The 18,259-nt window shown below is 38.8% G+C and overlaps 1 protein-coding gene across 8 annotated transcripts in view; it reads left to right on the top strand.

The window, feature by feature from the left end:
- Positions 1 to 18,059, top strand: part of FRY (FRY microtubule binding protein) — a 441,627-nt gene extending 423,568 nt beyond the window's left edge. For 5 of the 8 annotated variants that reach the window (XM_053214058.1, XM_053214062.1, XM_027064642.2 and 2 more), the window contains 4 exons: positions 5,679 to 5,696; positions 7,556 to 7,666; positions 15,881 to 16,083; positions 16,679 to 18,059. In XM_053214058.1, coding sequence (XP_053070033.1) covers positions 5,679 to 5,696; positions 7,556 to 7,666; positions 15,881 to 16,083; positions 16,679 to 16,937 — 591 coding nt within the window. In that variant the 3' untranslated portion in view covers positions 16,938 to 18,059. The remainder of the gene's footprint in view (positions 1 to 5,678; positions 5,697 to 7,555; positions 7,667 to 15,880; positions 16,084 to 16,678) is intronic. The other 3 variants (XM_053214037.1, XM_015071010.3, XM_053214041.1) reach the window with 2 other exon arrangements.
- The last annotated feature ends 200 nt before the right edge of the window (positions 18,060 to 18,259 follow it).

Genomic DNA, 18,259 nt, shown 5'->3' on the forward strand with positions numbered 1-18,259 from the left:
GAATACAAGGATGGAAAGAAACTAATAGTTTTCACGCACTGTACATCTATAATCTAATTTGATCTATTCCAACAGTCTCTGAAGGGTTTTTTCAATTTTGCAGGTAAGAAAGTTGAAGTTGAGAGGCTACCTCTATAGGCCAGATTAGTTTAAAGGTAAAAACATACACACAGAAAAGTCTAAAGGACAATTTCCAGCATCTGTCTAAATGTCTGTGTGGTTTTAGGTACCTGTATGAAATACCAGAAGGGATGTGAGTGGGCTTATAGGAAAAGGTCAACAGAAGGCCAAAATCTGAGTCTGATGTTTCCAGCATTTTTGCAAAACCAGCTTGGCTCTCTTCCCATTGCTGATATTAGCTCAGTGCATTAGAATTGCCCTGCATAAAGTGTGGACACGCTCATGACCAGAGAATTCAGACAATGAACAAATGTCCTGAAGAAGATGCTTTTGGTCTTTTGTATGTGACAATTCTGAGGACAAAGCTGGTCTGGAAGACCAATTGTATACCATCTACCAGAGAGAGTGCTTTCTGAGTCAGTCAAGGCCGGGTGATTTATTTAAATCCTCAGGATGCTTTGTTAAATTCTCTGTTTTGTTAGTAGATGCTGGATGTAGTTTGGCCACTGGAAATGCAGCTTAAACTGCATATTCTCTAGCCCCACCCACCTTACCTGAACCACTGCTGTAAGTGAGGTATGGCTAGGCACTGTGGGGAGTGTAAAAATGAGGACGACTGTGTTCCTATTGCAGATAACACTCATGCAGGGCTGAAAATGGGCTATGAGGGCAAATTGGGGAAAAGTCTTTACATGCTACTAAAGGTGGGCCTTGAGGACAGATGATGGGGTCACCCCCTTGAAATAATGATCTTATGTCCAGAGTTGCTAAGTACAGCTACCATTTGGCTTCCGTCCCCAAGCAAAACCCAACAAATGTTTGACCTCAGAACACAGCTTTACCTAACCTCAAGTGATTCCAACTCTCTTGTTCAGTCAGATTCCCTGTCTTCTGGAACAGTTTGATGTTGCCAGTTATTCCGAGCACCATTTGCACGGAGACAAGTGGAATGGGGATGGGAAGTGACCTTGTGATTCACAGAATCTGTGTCTGAATATAAATAGTGGAACAAACATGCCAGTGATTATTACATGGATGTTTCTGTTTCAGTAAAGTCTGTACTTGATGGAAGGATTAGTACTTGCCTTACTAAACTTAAAGCTCTGAGTTGAGCTCTCAGAGATGTCAGTCTGCTAGAGATGGAGACAGTATATACACACAGGCATATAGAGTCTTCCCACCCCCAAGCCCTACCCAAGTCTGGTCTGGTCTTTGCACAAGCTGATTTCTGCTCATTCCTAACAGGCGACAGAAGTGAGACATTGCTGTGGAATGGTTTATAGAAGAGGATACAGCTCCTTGCTGGATATTTAATATTTACTTTCCAGTTTCTCTTTTATTCCTAACATGAAGTTCCAGACTCAAAATAATGCAGAAAGTTTACACTGGTGGCCTGTGCACTGTCACCCAATTCACAGACGTATTAAGCTTGTACGATATTTTCTGAATTGGCCTGACATTAAAAAATTAAAATTGTTCACACATACACATACACTTACAACAGAATGCCATCTCTAAAAAGGAAGAACCAGCAACACTAGGCCTGCCTTCTTTCGTGGCAGCGGTGAGCTTGGGCAGAAACCAGCTGCCTCTCTGGTCTGCCTTCCTCCACATTCCCACTGCACACTGACTTCCTAACACTGAAGGCAAGAGCCAGGTGCCAACCATCATGATGCTTGCACTGCTGTTTTTCTTGTAAGAGAAATGTGTCTCTGTACGTCAGGCCCCCAAGTAGGCAACTGAGAGCTAGATAAATAGGGCTGTGTGTTTCAGGAAAAATGCGGTACCCATTAGCCCCCATTTGAGAGTGTTGCTCTTTGCCTGTGTGAGAAGCATTTTTACGTACACAAGATTCAAGTGCCCGTCTGCTGAACCTGCTTGCTTGGGCATATATTAAAGGTACTGTACATGCTCTCAGTGTGTGTACGAAACAAAACAGTTTCTTAAAAAAAAAAACAACAGCATTAGTAATGTTGGGGAAGTATTTTTGAGGGAAGGCTTATTTTAAAAGACAGGCATGATTAATAAATGATTTAGGCTTCTGGGAGATTATAATAGCCATTCTCTGCGAATAACGCACAGTACTCACTGAGTAGAACATAAGATAAGGAGTATGATCTCCGTGTGTCTCATGAGAGCAGTTTCATCTGCAGACACTGCTTTACCAGTGTTTTCTCAGCCTGAGCAAAAGGAGGGACACATCTCTTCATGACCCAAAACAGCACTTCTGATTAAGAATTTTGGTTTCCACTGACTTCTCCATTTCCCATGGAAGTCATCGGGCCTGGCTACCACTAGGTAGTTGAAATTAACAGAAGTGTGGGCCAAGGAGGAGACCCTCAGCTCCAGGGACTCCAGGCAGCAGCATGGGTCTTAGCCATACAATTAACGAATACGGCTCACGTCCCAGGTACTACAAAGCTGGAGAGGTTTCCATTTCACTTGTTATAGGTGATTTTAGTTGGCACACTCCCAACTCAACAGGCATTTCTCAGCACTACTTGAACATTTGACTCTTTGGACTCCAGGACAATGATTTACATTTAGCCCTACTACATTTCATCTTATATTCAAACCATCATTCCAATTACTAGGATCTTTATGGGCAGTATCTCTCTCATTTATATACTACTTATCCCTGTATAATCTATGAGAAGCCTGAAACCTCTGTTCTTGTACAAATTGAACAAGACAAGTGACAGTTTCTGCAGCTAATTTATTAAACATCATCCTTCAGATAGAGTCAGTTACTCTTCTGTAAGGAATCCTTTTTCCTGTGTTGACTGAAAGGAAATGTCTGCTGAAGTTAAATTTTTCTTAAAAATAGTAAATACCAGGGGTGCCTGGGGGGCTCAGCCAGTTAGATGTCTGACTCTTGATTTAGGCTCAGATCATGATCTCACGGTTTGTGAGATCGGGCCCTGCTTTGGGCTCTGTGCTGACAGCGTGGAGCCTGCTTGAGATTCTCTTTCTCCCTCTCTCTATACCCCTACCCCACTTATGTGCACTCTAAATAAATAAATAAATAAATAAATAAATAAATAAAACTTTAAAAATATTTTTTTAATAGTAAATACCTCAGGCTGTGTAATCTGTATCATAGGCTTAAAGGTATTGGTCTTTCAAAGCTTTAAAAGGTATTTATGGCCAAGGTCCAAAAAGCTGCTCAACAAACATAATACATCAGTGTGCCAGACGCAAGTGATATGAGCAATAGACGAATACATATTGTTTATACCTACTTAGGAGATTAGATGCATCTGAGTTAAGAAAGCTGCCACATGAGGCTAGATGGTCTAAATTTTATCCCATTTAATTTAAACCAGTGGCTTTCAGAGATTAAATATGATGAAAATAATAGCTATTACATTACACTGTGGCTCATCTTTTGTCATGGTGAAAATTTGTCAGGTTTTTACCTGCTGGGCTACATTATAAGCATAGAACTCATTTCAGAGCAGAGTACAGAGAAACAAGAATGGCTATGCTACTATTAATGAACAACAAACCAGATTATTCTGGGCTTTTAAGCTACACTGCCTGTGATCAGTTCTGAACATCCTGGTTTCTTGGCCTTTTTTTCCTCATTTGAGAAAACCTACCTCTAACTCCAATTTATAAATCAAGTGATATTAGGAGTGCAGGAGTGGAGCTTGAAGAAAATCCTTTTGACCAAATAAAATGGTGACGTTCCCATAACAGTTTCAAAAGGAATCTTAAGTCACCCAAACATAAATACGTTCATAAAGACTTATGAGGGGATTATTTTTAAAACCTGAATACAGGAAAATATTAGCACAGGAGAGATAAAAGGTTTTAACATTTTCCATAAAATCACCCCCCAGAAAGGCATTTTTCACTATCTTTTTGAGAGCTCTAAATGCAAACGAGGCCCCAGCCTGTGGCCTAGGAAAGGATTCTGAGATAATAAATATCAAGGCAGCTTGCACCAGCCTACCTAAAAAGGAGACTTTAAGACAGACCCCGAGAACTGCTGTGTGTCAGGTTGGCCATCCCCCAAGAAATACAGTTTTGTGCCCTGAGAGCTGAGTGGGAGGAACTGATTGACAATGAAATTCCTCAGCACCAAGCTGAAGTCAAAAAGGCTCATTTGCCTTTATTGAACAGAGGACATTCTGCTTTAACTGATTTGATGATTTTCTTGGATTACAACCTTGTTTTGGAAAACAGTGAAAAGATCGCACATTTTTCAGTACTTAAGGTTTGGTTATAAAAACATCTAGGCATGAAGTTTTCTTGAAAACAGTAAATACCTCAGGCTGTGTAATCTATGTCACAGGCTTCAACATATTTATCTTTCAAAGCTTTAAAAGATATTCATGGCCAAGGTCCAAAAAACTACTCAATAAACACAGTAGTCATCAGTGTATGTAACTTACACAATATGAGTAACAGGTGAGGCAAGAAAAGACCCTCAGAGAGCAGAGGGTGGAGTTGGAGGTGGTTGGTAATGGTGAGGCTTTATGTTTGAAGATACTAATAATTTGATAGTTTTATCTTTTGTGTATATGGTACCTTATATTGAATATAATACATTAAACTGGTAACAACCCAGAGATTTTTTTTTTTTAGAAAGAGCTTTAAAATAAGTGGTTTTTCCTACCAAGGATTAGAAACTGAGTTAGATATGTCTTTAAATATTCTGAAAATCCAGAACCAGATATGTTGATCCATAATTAGGAATGGACATTTTTTTTTAGTATTCTGTCAGATTCTGGTTATCTTTCCACACACTCACACTTTCCTTAAAGCCACGTCTATGGTTATGATGACACCAAAAAATGGAAGCCATAATGGAACATGGCCCAGTTACAAATTTATATGCTAAACTACCCATCAGTTCTAGATTACTTTTAAAAATTGATAAAATTATAAGAAATGAAATACAAGAAAACTATTTGTCATATCTCACTCTTGTTTGAGATTATACAGACTAGATTTATTCCTTTGACATGACTACATCTAGCAGTCCTATAAAATATTCTTAATGAGGAAGCTGAGCTGAATCTAAAGAAAATGCCACTTAGATGGTTAATTATATTCTATGTTAACTGGATAGTCATAGTTGAGCAGATAAGAAACCAAACAGATTAAAGACTCTACCTTAACCGATAGTTAGCAATAGCATAATTTGTTTGGGCTACAGTTCTTTCAAGTTACTCAGTTGGTCTCCTCACAGTTTTACTATGTTCGCATATTATTTACAGTTAAACACTAAAACCTTCAAGCAATAAAAGTTTGCACTTCTAGTGTCCAAGACTGACAAAACCTAAACCAACTAATCAGAGGATCTAAACGATTACGAATTATATTTTTCAGTGACATGTTTCCCATTCAAGCTTCTTTTTAACTGGACCGCTGTGCATGTTGAATGGGTACAAGATGTGCAACCGTTTATCAAGTTTGGGCAAGCAATGCTAATACTTATGCTGACGGTTCTGCTCTTGGAAGAGGGCCATGCTTTCCGTTGCATGCATTACACTGACCCTGTACTTTCTTTCCTTTCCTTTGTTTCCTGTGCCATGCTTGCTGTGTAGCAAATGGAATCTCTTGCAGTAAGTTAACTTTCTTTCATACTCTTTGTCCATTTTAGGCATGGACCCATAACAAATCTTATTTTTACTGTTACTGTTATATCTCTTAGCATGTTTTCCCCTTTGCATTTCATTTTATTTTATTTGGTAGACAAGACGTGCAGTGAATTAGTAGCATTCTGGGCTGCTTTTGTCCCAAAGTAGAAACTTAAGTTGCTATGAATTCTCATACTATCAGTGGGATATTTTGAGTAATAACCAGCATTATCTTACACTTACAAAGGACAGAGTTTTCATAGCTAGGTTTCACCCTAAATTGTGAAGGTGATGATTTAAACAATACTTTATTTATCCGCAAGACTCTGGCAGTTATCTTTTACATCAGATTTTAACAAACTTCCATAAAGAAAGGTTTAAGTGATCAAAAAACAAAATGCTTTACTGAAACAACCAAAGATCTAATTTGGGTTAAATTTGTGAGTGTAGCTACTTCTTTAAACTTATGTTCACTATCAGCACCGAGAGATCAAATAAGTCTCAACCTAAATCTAGAATGGTTCTTTTCCCCCAGGGGCCAGGGAAAGGACAAGAGAAAGAAAACTTCATTCACTATAGCCTTAGCATGATTTTGGTAACTTTTAACAATTAGGATCAAAAGTCTGTTAACAACACTATAGGATATCTTCTTAAAGCCTAAATTTAGATTCTTATAATTTCTCTCCCTCAACTCATTTGGGGGAACAATTTTAAATGACCTCAGAAGCTCTCCATTCTGAGTTCTTTATGACTATTAGCAAAAGAAAGGGCCTATTTATCCTTACTTAACCACATTTGAAAACTGAACAGTGACATGTTTAGTTGAAGCCACATATTTAACCCACTTTCACTGGTGCCTGCTGAGCCATGAAATTCTATCTCATGAAGGCTGCACTTTTCCTGTCACAGAATCCACATCCACCACCTAGGAGCTAACTCATTCTTCAAATAAAACAGGCGAAGTGTAGAGGCCATTGCAAGCAGATACGGCTCAAAGAGTAGTATGATCGTTGGTGTTGGAATTACTCAAGATGTACTTTTCCCTCATGGTATACATAAGCCATATAATGAAAACATTTTAAATTCCAGAGGTATCTATAGGGCTCAAGGGCCATTTTAGAGGACCAGTTTTTGATATTCTTTCCACGGAGAGTTTTGAATGTGTACTTAATTTCTCCTTTTTGGAAGCACTTGTAGCCCCTTTCTATCTCTGTAATTCAACAAACATTTATTGAGCACCGAGTAGAAGCACTGTCAACAAAACAGATACAGCACCTTAGTGGAACATATGACTGCCTGCTGTGTTTACACAGGCTTTAAGATGAGCGTCTGCACCCAAAAAGGCCGCCACAATTGTCTCATGGAGTAACCTCCCAAACTGCTGGATTTATAAATTTAGCACCTAGAATGACTTAATATTTTGCTTTTCAATAAAAATTGAAAAATGTCTCCAATTGAAAAATTAAATTTCCCTTTAATAAAAAATTTTTCAAACAATTTTAGCTTATAAAAATTATGACAACCACAATGAAGATGACCGTGGTCATAATTTGTAGATGCATAATTGGCAAATATACGGCAATGTGGCGATTCCCGGAGTCCCTTTATAGCTACTACTCCTCTCTAATTGGTCAACTTCCAGGAACGATTCTATATCATATTGTGATTTTTCTCACTGATATTTATTGACTGGATTCTATTGTTCCGTTTCATCTGGAATAAGAACAGCTAGTTATGTTTCCTTGATTTAGAGAGAAAAACATGTTTTTCTACCCTGAGACTTCACTTGCTATACAAGAGTGATCTTTAATAACGACTTCTTCCCATGCAAACTCTCTCTCTAGCAATTGGAACTGTGTCAGAGATTATATAAGCTGCACTTCCAGCTGCTGCTGCTCTTTCAGTCCTACTGTAAGCTCATCGGCCAGGTGCACGAAGTCAGCTCCATGCCAGAGGTGAGCCACACACCTCCCGACCCCAAGTCCTACCATGCAGATCATTCCTTTCCTTTTCTTCTCTCCTCCCATCCCACTTACAACTGTTCGAGCGATCTGATTCCCACATAATTGATCTAGCAGCACCAGGACTGGGGTGAGGCAAGCGACAAGCCTCGGCTCAAAATTGAAGGACGACCCTGAGAGCGAGGGCCTCCCCGATGCTGTGCCGAAAGGCCTCACTTGGCCCACCCTCGTCCTGGCCCTGGTGGTCTGGACATCGATACTTAAAAACGTTCCCGGTATTGTGGGTTTTCTTCTTGAGATTTAGCTTTTTGTACCTGCCACCTCTGAGACAGGGATAAAGAGGACTGAGTCCACAGTGTATCCACACCTATGGGTCAGAGACGACTTCTCCCCCAGTAGACCACGCCCAGGCTTAACCACATCTCGCAGGCAGTTAAATGTGAGGAGCTGAGGTCGGAGGAGAGATGTGGTGGACTAAAGGTACAGATGTGCTGGGCACCAGTGAACAGCCAGGAGTTTATGAAACCATCCTAGCAAGAGTGGTGAGGGGAGGAGGGAGCCCAGGAAACCGCACATCGGAGGAGGGGAGAGGAGGAGAAACACAAATGCCAGTGATGAAAGGAAAATGGGTAGTTTTTAAGGATACTTCCAAAGGCCAATTTCAAGGGCGGGGTAGGAAACAAACAGGTTTCCTCCACAGCGTTGCAGATTATTAGATAAAAGAGAACACAGTTGATACAAATTATAGGACATGTTGTCAAGGTAAAGGTTGCTCTTATTACTATTCTAGCAAATACTAACAGGATCCTTAGAGTCCATCTATGCTCAAAAACTAATGCACATGCAAATGTGACTGATGCCATTTTCTATATTTACAAAGCAATTTAAGTTTCACTTTAGATTAAGAAATTAAGTATTCATACCATGTGTATATATGTTTTGCATAATTATTTAAATATAGTAAATTTAAAGTGATTTCTCCCCAGTTATTTTAAATCTAGGTAAGTTTTAAATGCTACATACATACACACAGTATATAAGACATCCCTAGATTTAAAATAATTAAGATACTGACTTGCAAACTTAAAAATTATACACACAAAATTCTCTAATATCTTTTTTTAATTAAAGTATACTTGACATACAATATTATATTAGTTTTACACATACAACATCCTGATTCCACATTTATATACATTAGGGAATGCCACCCCAGTAAGTGTAGTTACCAAAGTTATTATAATATTATTTACTCTATGCTGTACTTTTCATCCCTGTGACTTATTTTACAACTGGAACTTTGTACCTCTTAATCCCCTTCACATCTTTCACCCAGTCCCCAACCCTTCTCCCCTCTGGCAACCACAAGTTTGTTCTCTATATTTGAATCTGTTTCTGTTTTGTTTTGTTTTTTAGATTCCACATGTAAGTGAAATCATATAGTTTTTATCTCTTCCCATCTGACTTACTTAGCATAATACCCTCTAGATGCATCCATGTTGTCAAAGGCAAGATCTCATTGTCTTTATGACTGTGTAATTATCCATTGTGTGTATATGTGTGTGTATCTTTGTACCACGTCTTCTTTACATATTCATCTATCAATGGGCACTTGGGGTGCTTCCATTATCTTGGCTATTGTAAATAACCCTGCCATAAACAAAGGGGTACATTTATCTCCTCTAATTAGTGTTTTTGTTTTCTTTGGGTAAGATACCCAGTAGTGGAATAAGTGGATCATACGGTAGTTTTATTTTTAATTTTTTGAGGAACTTCCATACTGTTTTTCCACAGTGGCTGCCCCAATTTACATCCCCACCAACAGTGCACAGGGGCTTCCTTTCCCCAGTCTCCCCAACGCTTGTTATTTCTCATCTTTCGGATATTAGCCATTCTGACTGGTGTGAAGGGGTACCTCATTTTGGTTTCAATTTGCATTTCCCTGATGATTAGTGATGTTGAACATCTTTTCCTTGGACTGTTGGCCATTTGTAGGTCTTTGGGAAGAGTGCCTATTCAAGTCCTCTGCCCATTTTTTCATCAGGTTGTATGAGTGGTAATGTATTTTGGAGATTAATCCTTTATCAGATACATCATTTGCAAATACTTTCTCCCATTTAATAGGTTGCTTTTTCACTTTATTGACGGATTCCTTTACTGCACAAAAAGTTTTTAGTTGCATGTAATCCTACTTGTTTCTATTTGCGCTTGTTGCTCTTGCCTGAAGAGATGTATCCAAAAAAATATTGATAAGACCAGTGCCCAAGAGTATACTGCCCATCTTTACATTTTATTTTTGGACATGGTATTAAAAAGTGGTCTCATTTTTCCAACACCATTTCATGAAAAGATTTTTTTCTCCTCCATCATATATTTGTTCCTTGTCCATTAATTGTGTAACTATGGATTTATATCTAGGCCCTCTTCTATTTTCCAAGCGTCTGTGTGTCTTTTTGTTCCACTACCATACTGTCTTTGATTACTATAGCTTTGTAATATAGTTTGAAGTCTGGGATTGGGATACCTCCAGCTTTGCTGTTCTGTCTCACAATTGCTTTGGCTTTGGGGGCTCTGTGATTCCATATAAATTTTGGGATTTGTTCTAGTTCTATGAAAAATGCCATTGGTATTTTCACAGGAATTGCACGAAAGCTGTAGAATGCTTTGGGTAGTATTGACCTTTTTAAAATAATCTTCCAATAGTGAGCATGCTATATCTTTCCATTTGTGTCATCCTCAGCTTCTTCCATCAACGTCTTATGGTTATCAGAGTGCAGATCTTTTACCTCCTTGAATTTATTCCTATGCATTCTATTCTTCTTCATGGAATTGTAAATAGGACTGTTTTTCTTAATTTCTCTGATAGTTGGCTATTAGTGTACAGAAATGTAACAGATTTCTGTATATTAATTTTGTATCCTGCAACTTTACTGAATTCATTGATTCTAATCATTTTTTGGTGGAGTTTAGAGTTTTCTATATATAGTATCCCGACATCTGCAAATAGTGACAGTTTAATGTACTCCTTACCAATCTGGATGCCTTTTCTTTCTTTTTCATGTCTGATTGCTGTAGCTAGTACTTCCAGTACTATATTGAATAAAAATGGCAAGAGTGGGCATCCTTGGCTTGTTCCTGATCTTAGAGGAAAAGCTTTCAGCTTTTCCCTGTTGAGTATGATGTTAGCTACAGGTATGTTATATATGACCTCTAGTACATTGATGTATGTTCCCTCTATACCCACTTTAAGAGGTTGTTTTATGAATGTATGCTGAATTTTGTCAAATGCTTTTATTGAATCTATTGAGATCATATAATTTTTATCTTTCATTTTGTTAATGTAGCTTGTCACATTGGTTGATTTGTAGCTATTGAACCATCCCTATATCCCTGAGATAAATCCCCTTAATCATGGCAAATGCTCCTTTTAATATATTGATGAACTCTGTTTGCAAATGTTTTGTTGACAATTTTTACATATATAGCATTAGAGCATTCCTTTCTCTTCAACTTTTGGGATACTTTGAGAAGGATAGGTATTAAATACTTTTTTACATGTTTGGTAGAAGTCACCCATGAAGCCATCTGGTCCTGCACTTTTGTTTGCTGAGAGTTTGGGGATTATTCAATTCCATTACTAGCAATTTGTTCAGATTTTCTATTCCTGATTCAGTCTTGGAAGATTATTCCTAGGAATTACTCAACATATTTTTTTAATGTTTATTTTGAGAGAGAGAGAGAGAATGCACACAAGCCAGGGAGGGGCAGAGAGAGAAGGGGAGAGAAATCCCAAAGAGGCTTCTTGCTGCTAGCACATAGCCAGACGTGGGGCTTGAACTCATGAACTGCAAGATCACGACCTGAGCCGAAACCAAGCGTCGGACGTTTAAACCAACTGAGCCATCCAGGCACCCCAGTCTTTATCTTTTCTAGTAAGCCACTCTTAGTTTCATTTTTCCATTTTTTTAGATTCCATTTCATTTATTTCTACTCTGATCTTTTGTCATTTCCTTTCTTCTACTAACAGTGCTTTGTTTGTTCTTCTTTCTCTAGTTCCTTTAGATGTCAGGCTAGATTAAGATTTTTCTTATTTCTTGAGGTAGGCTTGTAGCATTGTAAATTTTCCTCTTGGAAATACTATTGCAAGGGGGCCTGGGTGACTCGGTTAAGTGTCTGACTTTGACTCAGGTCATGATCTCAGTCTGTGAGTTCGAGCCCCAAGTCGGGCTCTGTGCTGACAGCTCAGAGCCTAGAGCCTGCTTTGGATTCTGTGTCTCCCTCTCTCTCTTCCCCTCCCCTGGCTTGCACTCTGTTTCTGTTTCTCTCTCAAAGATAAAACATAAAAATATATATATATACTGTTGCTAAGTCCTATCAATTTTGAACCATTATGTTTCCATATTCGTCTTGGGATATTTTTCTCTCTTTGATTTCTTAATTGATCCATTGTTTAATAGCATGTTGTTTAGGCTCCATGTGTTTTTTTCCATTACTTTTTAAATTGATTTCTACTTTCATACCATTGTGATTACAAAAGATGCTTGATATGGTATCTATCTACTTAAATTTATTGAGATCTGTTTTTTGGCCTAACATGTGATCTGTCCTGGAGAATGTTCCATGTGCACTTGAAAGGAACGTGTATTGTATTCCTGGGCAGAATGTTCAGTATATATCTGTTAAATCCTAAATCCATCTAGTCTTATGGCACTCAAATCTGCTGTGATTTTCTGTCTGAATAATCTATTCCTTGATGTAAAGGAGTATTTAATTCCCCTACTAATGTATTAATGTCAGTTTCTCCCTTTATGTCTGTTAATACTTGCTTTATCTATATAGGTGCTCTTAGGCTTGGGTACATAGGTATTTACAATTGCTATATCTTCTTGTTGGATTATCCTTATGTAATGTCCTTGTCTCTTGTTAGTCTTTACTTCAAAGTCTATTTTGTCTGATATAAATACTGCCACCCCAGCTTTTTTTTCCACTTGCATTTGCATGGAATATTTTTCCCATTCCTTCACTTTCAGTCTGCATGTCTCTAGGTCTGAAGTCGGTCTCTTGTACGCAGCATATAAGTGGATCTTGTTTTCTTTTTATATATTCATTCATTCTAGGGGTTTGATTGGAGCATTTAGAACATTTACATTGAAAGCAATTATTGATAGGTATGTACTCATAGGTAGTATCTTGTTTTCTGGTTATTTTTATAGCTCTTCTCTTCTTGTCTTTCCTTGCCTTTTGATGGCTTTCTTTTCTTCAGTGTTATGCTTTTCTGGTTGTGGTTACCATGAGGTTCATATATAACATCCTATGTGTCTAGCAATATGTTTTAAGTTGAAGTTCAAACATGTTCTAAAAGCTACATCTTTAATTCCCTCCCCCATTTTACGTATGTATATTTTATATCTATTTTGTGTATCACCTAATTTTTGTAGATATAATGGATTTTACTAGTTTTTTCTTTTAGCCATTATACTAAGTAAATGACCTACCATCTTTAGTATAGGTTTACCAGTGAAATTTTTTCCTTTCATTATTTCTGGACTCTTTGCTTAAAGAAGTCCCTTACATTTCTTATAAGACTGGTTTAGTGGGGATAGACTCCTTTAATGTTCATCTGGGAAACTCCATGTCTCCTTCAATTCTGAATGATAAGCTCCCAGGTAGGGTATTCTTGGTTATAGACTTTTTTCCTTTTAGCACTTTGCAGGCCAAAAGGCAGTGGCATGATCTATTCAAAATTCCTGCCAAGAAATCAGCTTATAGCCTGATGAGGCTTCCCCCCTGTGTAACTAGTTGCTTTCCTATTGCTGCTTTCAGGATTCTTTAATTTTTTGACATTTTAAATATTATGTGACCTCCTTGGGTTCATTGTGTTCGAGGCGCTCTGTACTTCTGGGCCTGGATCTGGAGTATTTCCTTCTCAGGGTTAGAGAAGTTGTCTGTTACTACTTATCTGCCCCTGTCTTCTCCTTCTGACCCCTATAATGCAAATGTTAGTAAAACTGATGTTGTCCAAAGATCCCTTAACTTAGCCTCATTTTTTTAAAATGTGGTTTTCTTTTTGCAGTTCAGCTTGTATGCTATTACTCTTCCAGATTGTGACCCATTCTTCTGCATCCTCTAATTGCTTTTAATTCCCTCTATTGTATTTTTCATTTCAGTTATTACTCAAGTCTAGTGAGTATCTTTATGGCCATTCCTTTGAACTTGTATCAGGTAGATTACTCATCTGTTTTGTTCGGGACTTCTCAGGTTTTATATTGTCCTTTCATTGGGAACGTATTTCCCTCTTTCCGCATTTTGTCTAACTCTATTTCCTTGTATTAGATCTTGAAATTAGTGGCCTTATATAAAAGGTGTCCTCCGGAGCCCTGTAGTACATGCCCCTGGTCAGGAGAACCAGGCATGCCAGGGGCGTCTCCTCTGTGGGCTGTACGTGCCTGCCTTTGTTACTGGGCCAGGATTCCTGCAGGCATGTTGGGGAGCAGGGCTGACCCCACCTAGGCTGGCTGAGTTGCCTGGCTACAGGTGCCACAGGTCTGCTGGTAGTGGGGGTTAGCCCCTGGTACCTTCTGGCTGAGAGGCCCGCCTGCCATGGCAGAGCTAGCAGTGGTAGAGATTGGCAGAACTGGCTACCCCCAGCATCAGGCCGGCTAGACTTGAGAGGAAGAAACCAACACTTTTATTCCCAGAAGTCCCTATAAGTCCCTGCCCGTCTGACACATGCCCTAAAATTAGTCAATAAATCTGCTTCATATATAGCCCAGATGTTTTTAATACTACTGCCTCTGAAATGCCTCAGAATGATTGATAGAGTGTGCTGGCCCTTTAAAAGCAGAACCTCAGTTTACTATAGTCCTCCCCCTCTTCTGGAGCCCCAGGGGTTTTCAAAGCTGGATGGTGTGGGGGCTCATCTTCCCCATTTTGACTCCCAGGACAAGGCGTGCCTGATGTGGGGCTTGATCCCCTCACTCCTCAGGGAGCTCTGCACCTGTGATACCCTTCCTCCTTGTGGATCGCCACACCTGGAGTTTAGTTCTTTACCATGTCTCTGCCCCTCCCACCCTATCGATGTAGCCTTTCTTTATATCTTTAGCTGTGAAAATGCTGTTCTGCTGGTCTTAAGGTTGTTTTCAGAGGGTGTTGCATTATATGAAGTTGTAGCCTCAGGCTGTCCCTGGAGGAAGGGAGCTCAGGGTCCCCCTACTCTGCCGTCTTCCCAAGCTCTTTCTCTGATATCTTACTTAGAATTACCTCGGTAAATTTTAAGCCTAGTACTGGAGTAGGTAGTTGCATTTAATAGGCATCTGTGCGAAGACAAATAATTCTGGCCCCGTGGGCTAGCTGGAAATGAAGAAAGATGAAAATGTTGGATACATCAACTTTCCAAAGAAGACATCATCAACTTACATTACAAAGGACAAAATAAACCTTTAAGTGCACATCAAGTCATTAAAATGCCCTTGAGATCAAATTACAAAACAGCTGACTTCCATAGTATATTTTGGGGGCACGAAGAAGTGACGTAGGTTCTCTTTTTATGATCGCTGCTACCAACGGAGAAGTTTTGAGGTAAAATATCTCTTACCTCTGTAACATGAATACTAACATCACCTTGAGATTTTTCTTCCTTAAATTGTATCTTTCATCTTTTCCCATAGCATACAAATAGTGAGAAAAAATTCTTTTTCAAGCAAGATCTATGTTTATGATTACATTTATTTGGCACATAAATGCTTAATACTAAGCATTTTATATACATCGTCTCATCTTTAAAGTTACCTGTGAGGCAGGTAATGTCTTCGGTCTTACAAATGAGAAAACTGAAGCACATATAAGTCTATGTACTTGACTACGGTCCCACAGTGCAGTGCAGAATTGGCATTTGAACCCAGCTCCACCCAAGCCTATTGTCTTACGCATTTTAACTCTGGGTTTGTCCGTCTACTTAAATAGAAAACATGTCAAAGGAAATGTTAGCCCCTCATCTAAGGAGAGTATCCCAGTGGTTGATACATAAAGTTATCCAATGCATCCAACCCCTTACACATCCCATGTAGTAATTTTATTTGTCCTGTTTTAGCTTACCAAGATATTAAGCTTGTGCTTAACCAGACCTTAATACAATGAAGATTTCTTCTCTAAGGGATGCAAAATCCAGCTTGCAACTAAATACAATAAAAATAACTTTTTTTTTAACAGCTGCTAAATATGTCCAGGGAACTGAGTGACTTAAAGAAAAACCTGAAGGAGGCCACTGCGGCCATTGCAGCTGACCCTCTCTATATAGAGGGTGCATGGTCTGAGCCAACCTTCACATCCACCGAAGCGGCCATCCAGTCCATGCTGGAGTGCCTGAAGAACAATGAACTTGGCAAGGCTTTACGGCAAATCAGGGAATGCAGGTAACTCTACTATTGCTTTTAGAAATGGTTAAAGGAAATCCTTGCCTAATAGTTACTTTGTCATGGTGGGGGACTGAATCACTACAGAAGGGACATCCAGATATTTTATACACATCCTTCTCAGCTCTTTACCACGCCAGAAAGATCAGATTTTAGAACTTGTGTGTCTAAAGTCTAGGCGTTATTTTTCGCCTTTTGGTCATCCTTAAAAATGTTGAAACACTTCAGATTATGTTGGAGTATACTTTGAGAACTATTATCTGAATGTATCCTTGTCCCCTTACATTTTGATACTATCTTCACATTCGTCAGAATCAGAATGTTATAGCAAATCAAATTCCGTTCTGATAGTTAGAAGCTTTAGATATTTTCATCAAAACCAGTAACATTCTACAGTTGGTTATGGTGATGTTTGCAAAACTCTGAATATACTAAAAGCCATTGAGTTGTATGCTTTAGATGGTTGAATTGTATAGTATGTGAGTTATATCTCAAAGCTAGTGTTTTTAAGTAATATTCTTATATTACCGAGGCTAATAACCTCCCAACTTTGTGATCAATAGTGCCTCTAATCTGTGCTGTTTTTTAATTGCAGAAGTCTGTGGCCCAATGACATCTTTGGAAGCAGTTCTGATGATGAGGTCCAGACACTACTGAATATTTATTTCCGTCATCAAACTCTGGGACAAACGGGTACTTACGCGTTGGTAGGGTCTAATCAGAGCCTGACCGAAATCTGCACCAAGCTGATGGAGCTGAACATGGAGATCCGGGACATGATTCGCAGGGCCCAGAGTTACCGGGTCCTCACTGCTTTTCTTCCAGACTCCAGTGTTTCTGGCACTAGTCTCTGACAGGAGCCTCCCATCCCCCATGCGTTCCAAGCTGGGGGTGCTGTCATGCTGGGGTGATGTCATTCAGTGTCTTTTCAGCCTTCAGAAGGCTTGGTCAGACTGTTCTCCCTCTTGTTACCTGTAGGACTTTTTCTAAACAGGATGACAGAACTTCCAACGTGTAGCAATACCATAAGAACCAAGGTAGCATAGAACATTCTGGGACAGACTCCATCCATCATGCTGTGTGGCACAAAGGTGTTATCATTTCACTGAGCAGATGCAACTCACTACTGAAGAAAGTGACTTCCATTGCATACCAAAGCCGACTACACTGAATAATACCTTCCTTTCTAGAAACAGTTTTAGATTGGCAAAAGTGCAATGTTTTCTTCACTAAAAAATGTTTTATATTCTAAAACTTGTACATTCTTTTTTTTTTTTCCTTTTTTTCTTTTTTTGGTGGGCTGAGGAAGGGACAGGCAGAATGAAGCTGGCCACTGAAAATTGTAAGACGGTCAAAAGCTGACAGCCTGTGTATGTGAAGAGGGAATTGTAAATGGACAATTTAATATACACTGTAATTTGAATACAATTACTGTATCTAAAAGGAGCTGCTATGAAGTACCTTTCTTATGTTGCTAGGCTACTGTTTCTGAAAGCCCTGGATCTCTTTGCAGGAGTCTGTGATTAGGACCCTAGCACCAAATATGGTCCAGACAGACCTTTTTGTAAAGGTCTTGGCTGCTTTTTACTAGAAGGTTGCTTATATGAGCATATTTATACTACAAAAGGATGAGTGTTAATTTTAACCAACTTTGCCATTTTGTAGAAAAAAGTTAAATTCACATTACAAATTCCAAGTCTTTTCACCGGTCACGCATGCATATTTTAATATCCATTTGGATAGCCAGAAGTAGAATCATAAAGATAAACTATGAGTTGTCACTTTGTTACTTAAGAGATGTCATGTTTTGTTTGTAACATATATGTAAAGGGCCATTCTTCACTTTTCTCCTTAAACTTAATGCTGTCAAGTGTTAGATGTGTGCATGTAAACCAGTTGCACATCAGAAACATATTCAAAGTTTATCTATGTAACTTATTCACTCTGTAAATACATTTAAAGTTTTTGTGATGTAATCTTGGTTGATCTTCTATTCAGAACTTCCTTTAGACTTAAAAAAAAAAAAAAAAAAAGACAAAATACATATTGACCATGGATTTTATTTCTGGTTAGAAGATCTTTGCCTTTGACGTACATTTACAGATGTGCATGGGGGTTGCCACAGTGACAACCGCAAGGGGCACCATTCATCTAGGGTCCATGGCTGGCACTCACA

Source organism: Acinonyx jubatus, chromosome A1 (assembly GCF_027475565.1).
Source record: "Acinonyx jubatus isolate Ajub_Pintada_27869175 chromosome A1, VMU_Ajub_asm_v1.0, whole genome shotgun sequence".
In the NCBI taxonomy this organism is placed as follows: Eukaryota; Metazoa; Chordata; class Mammalia; order Carnivora; family Felidae; genus Acinonyx; species Acinonyx jubatus.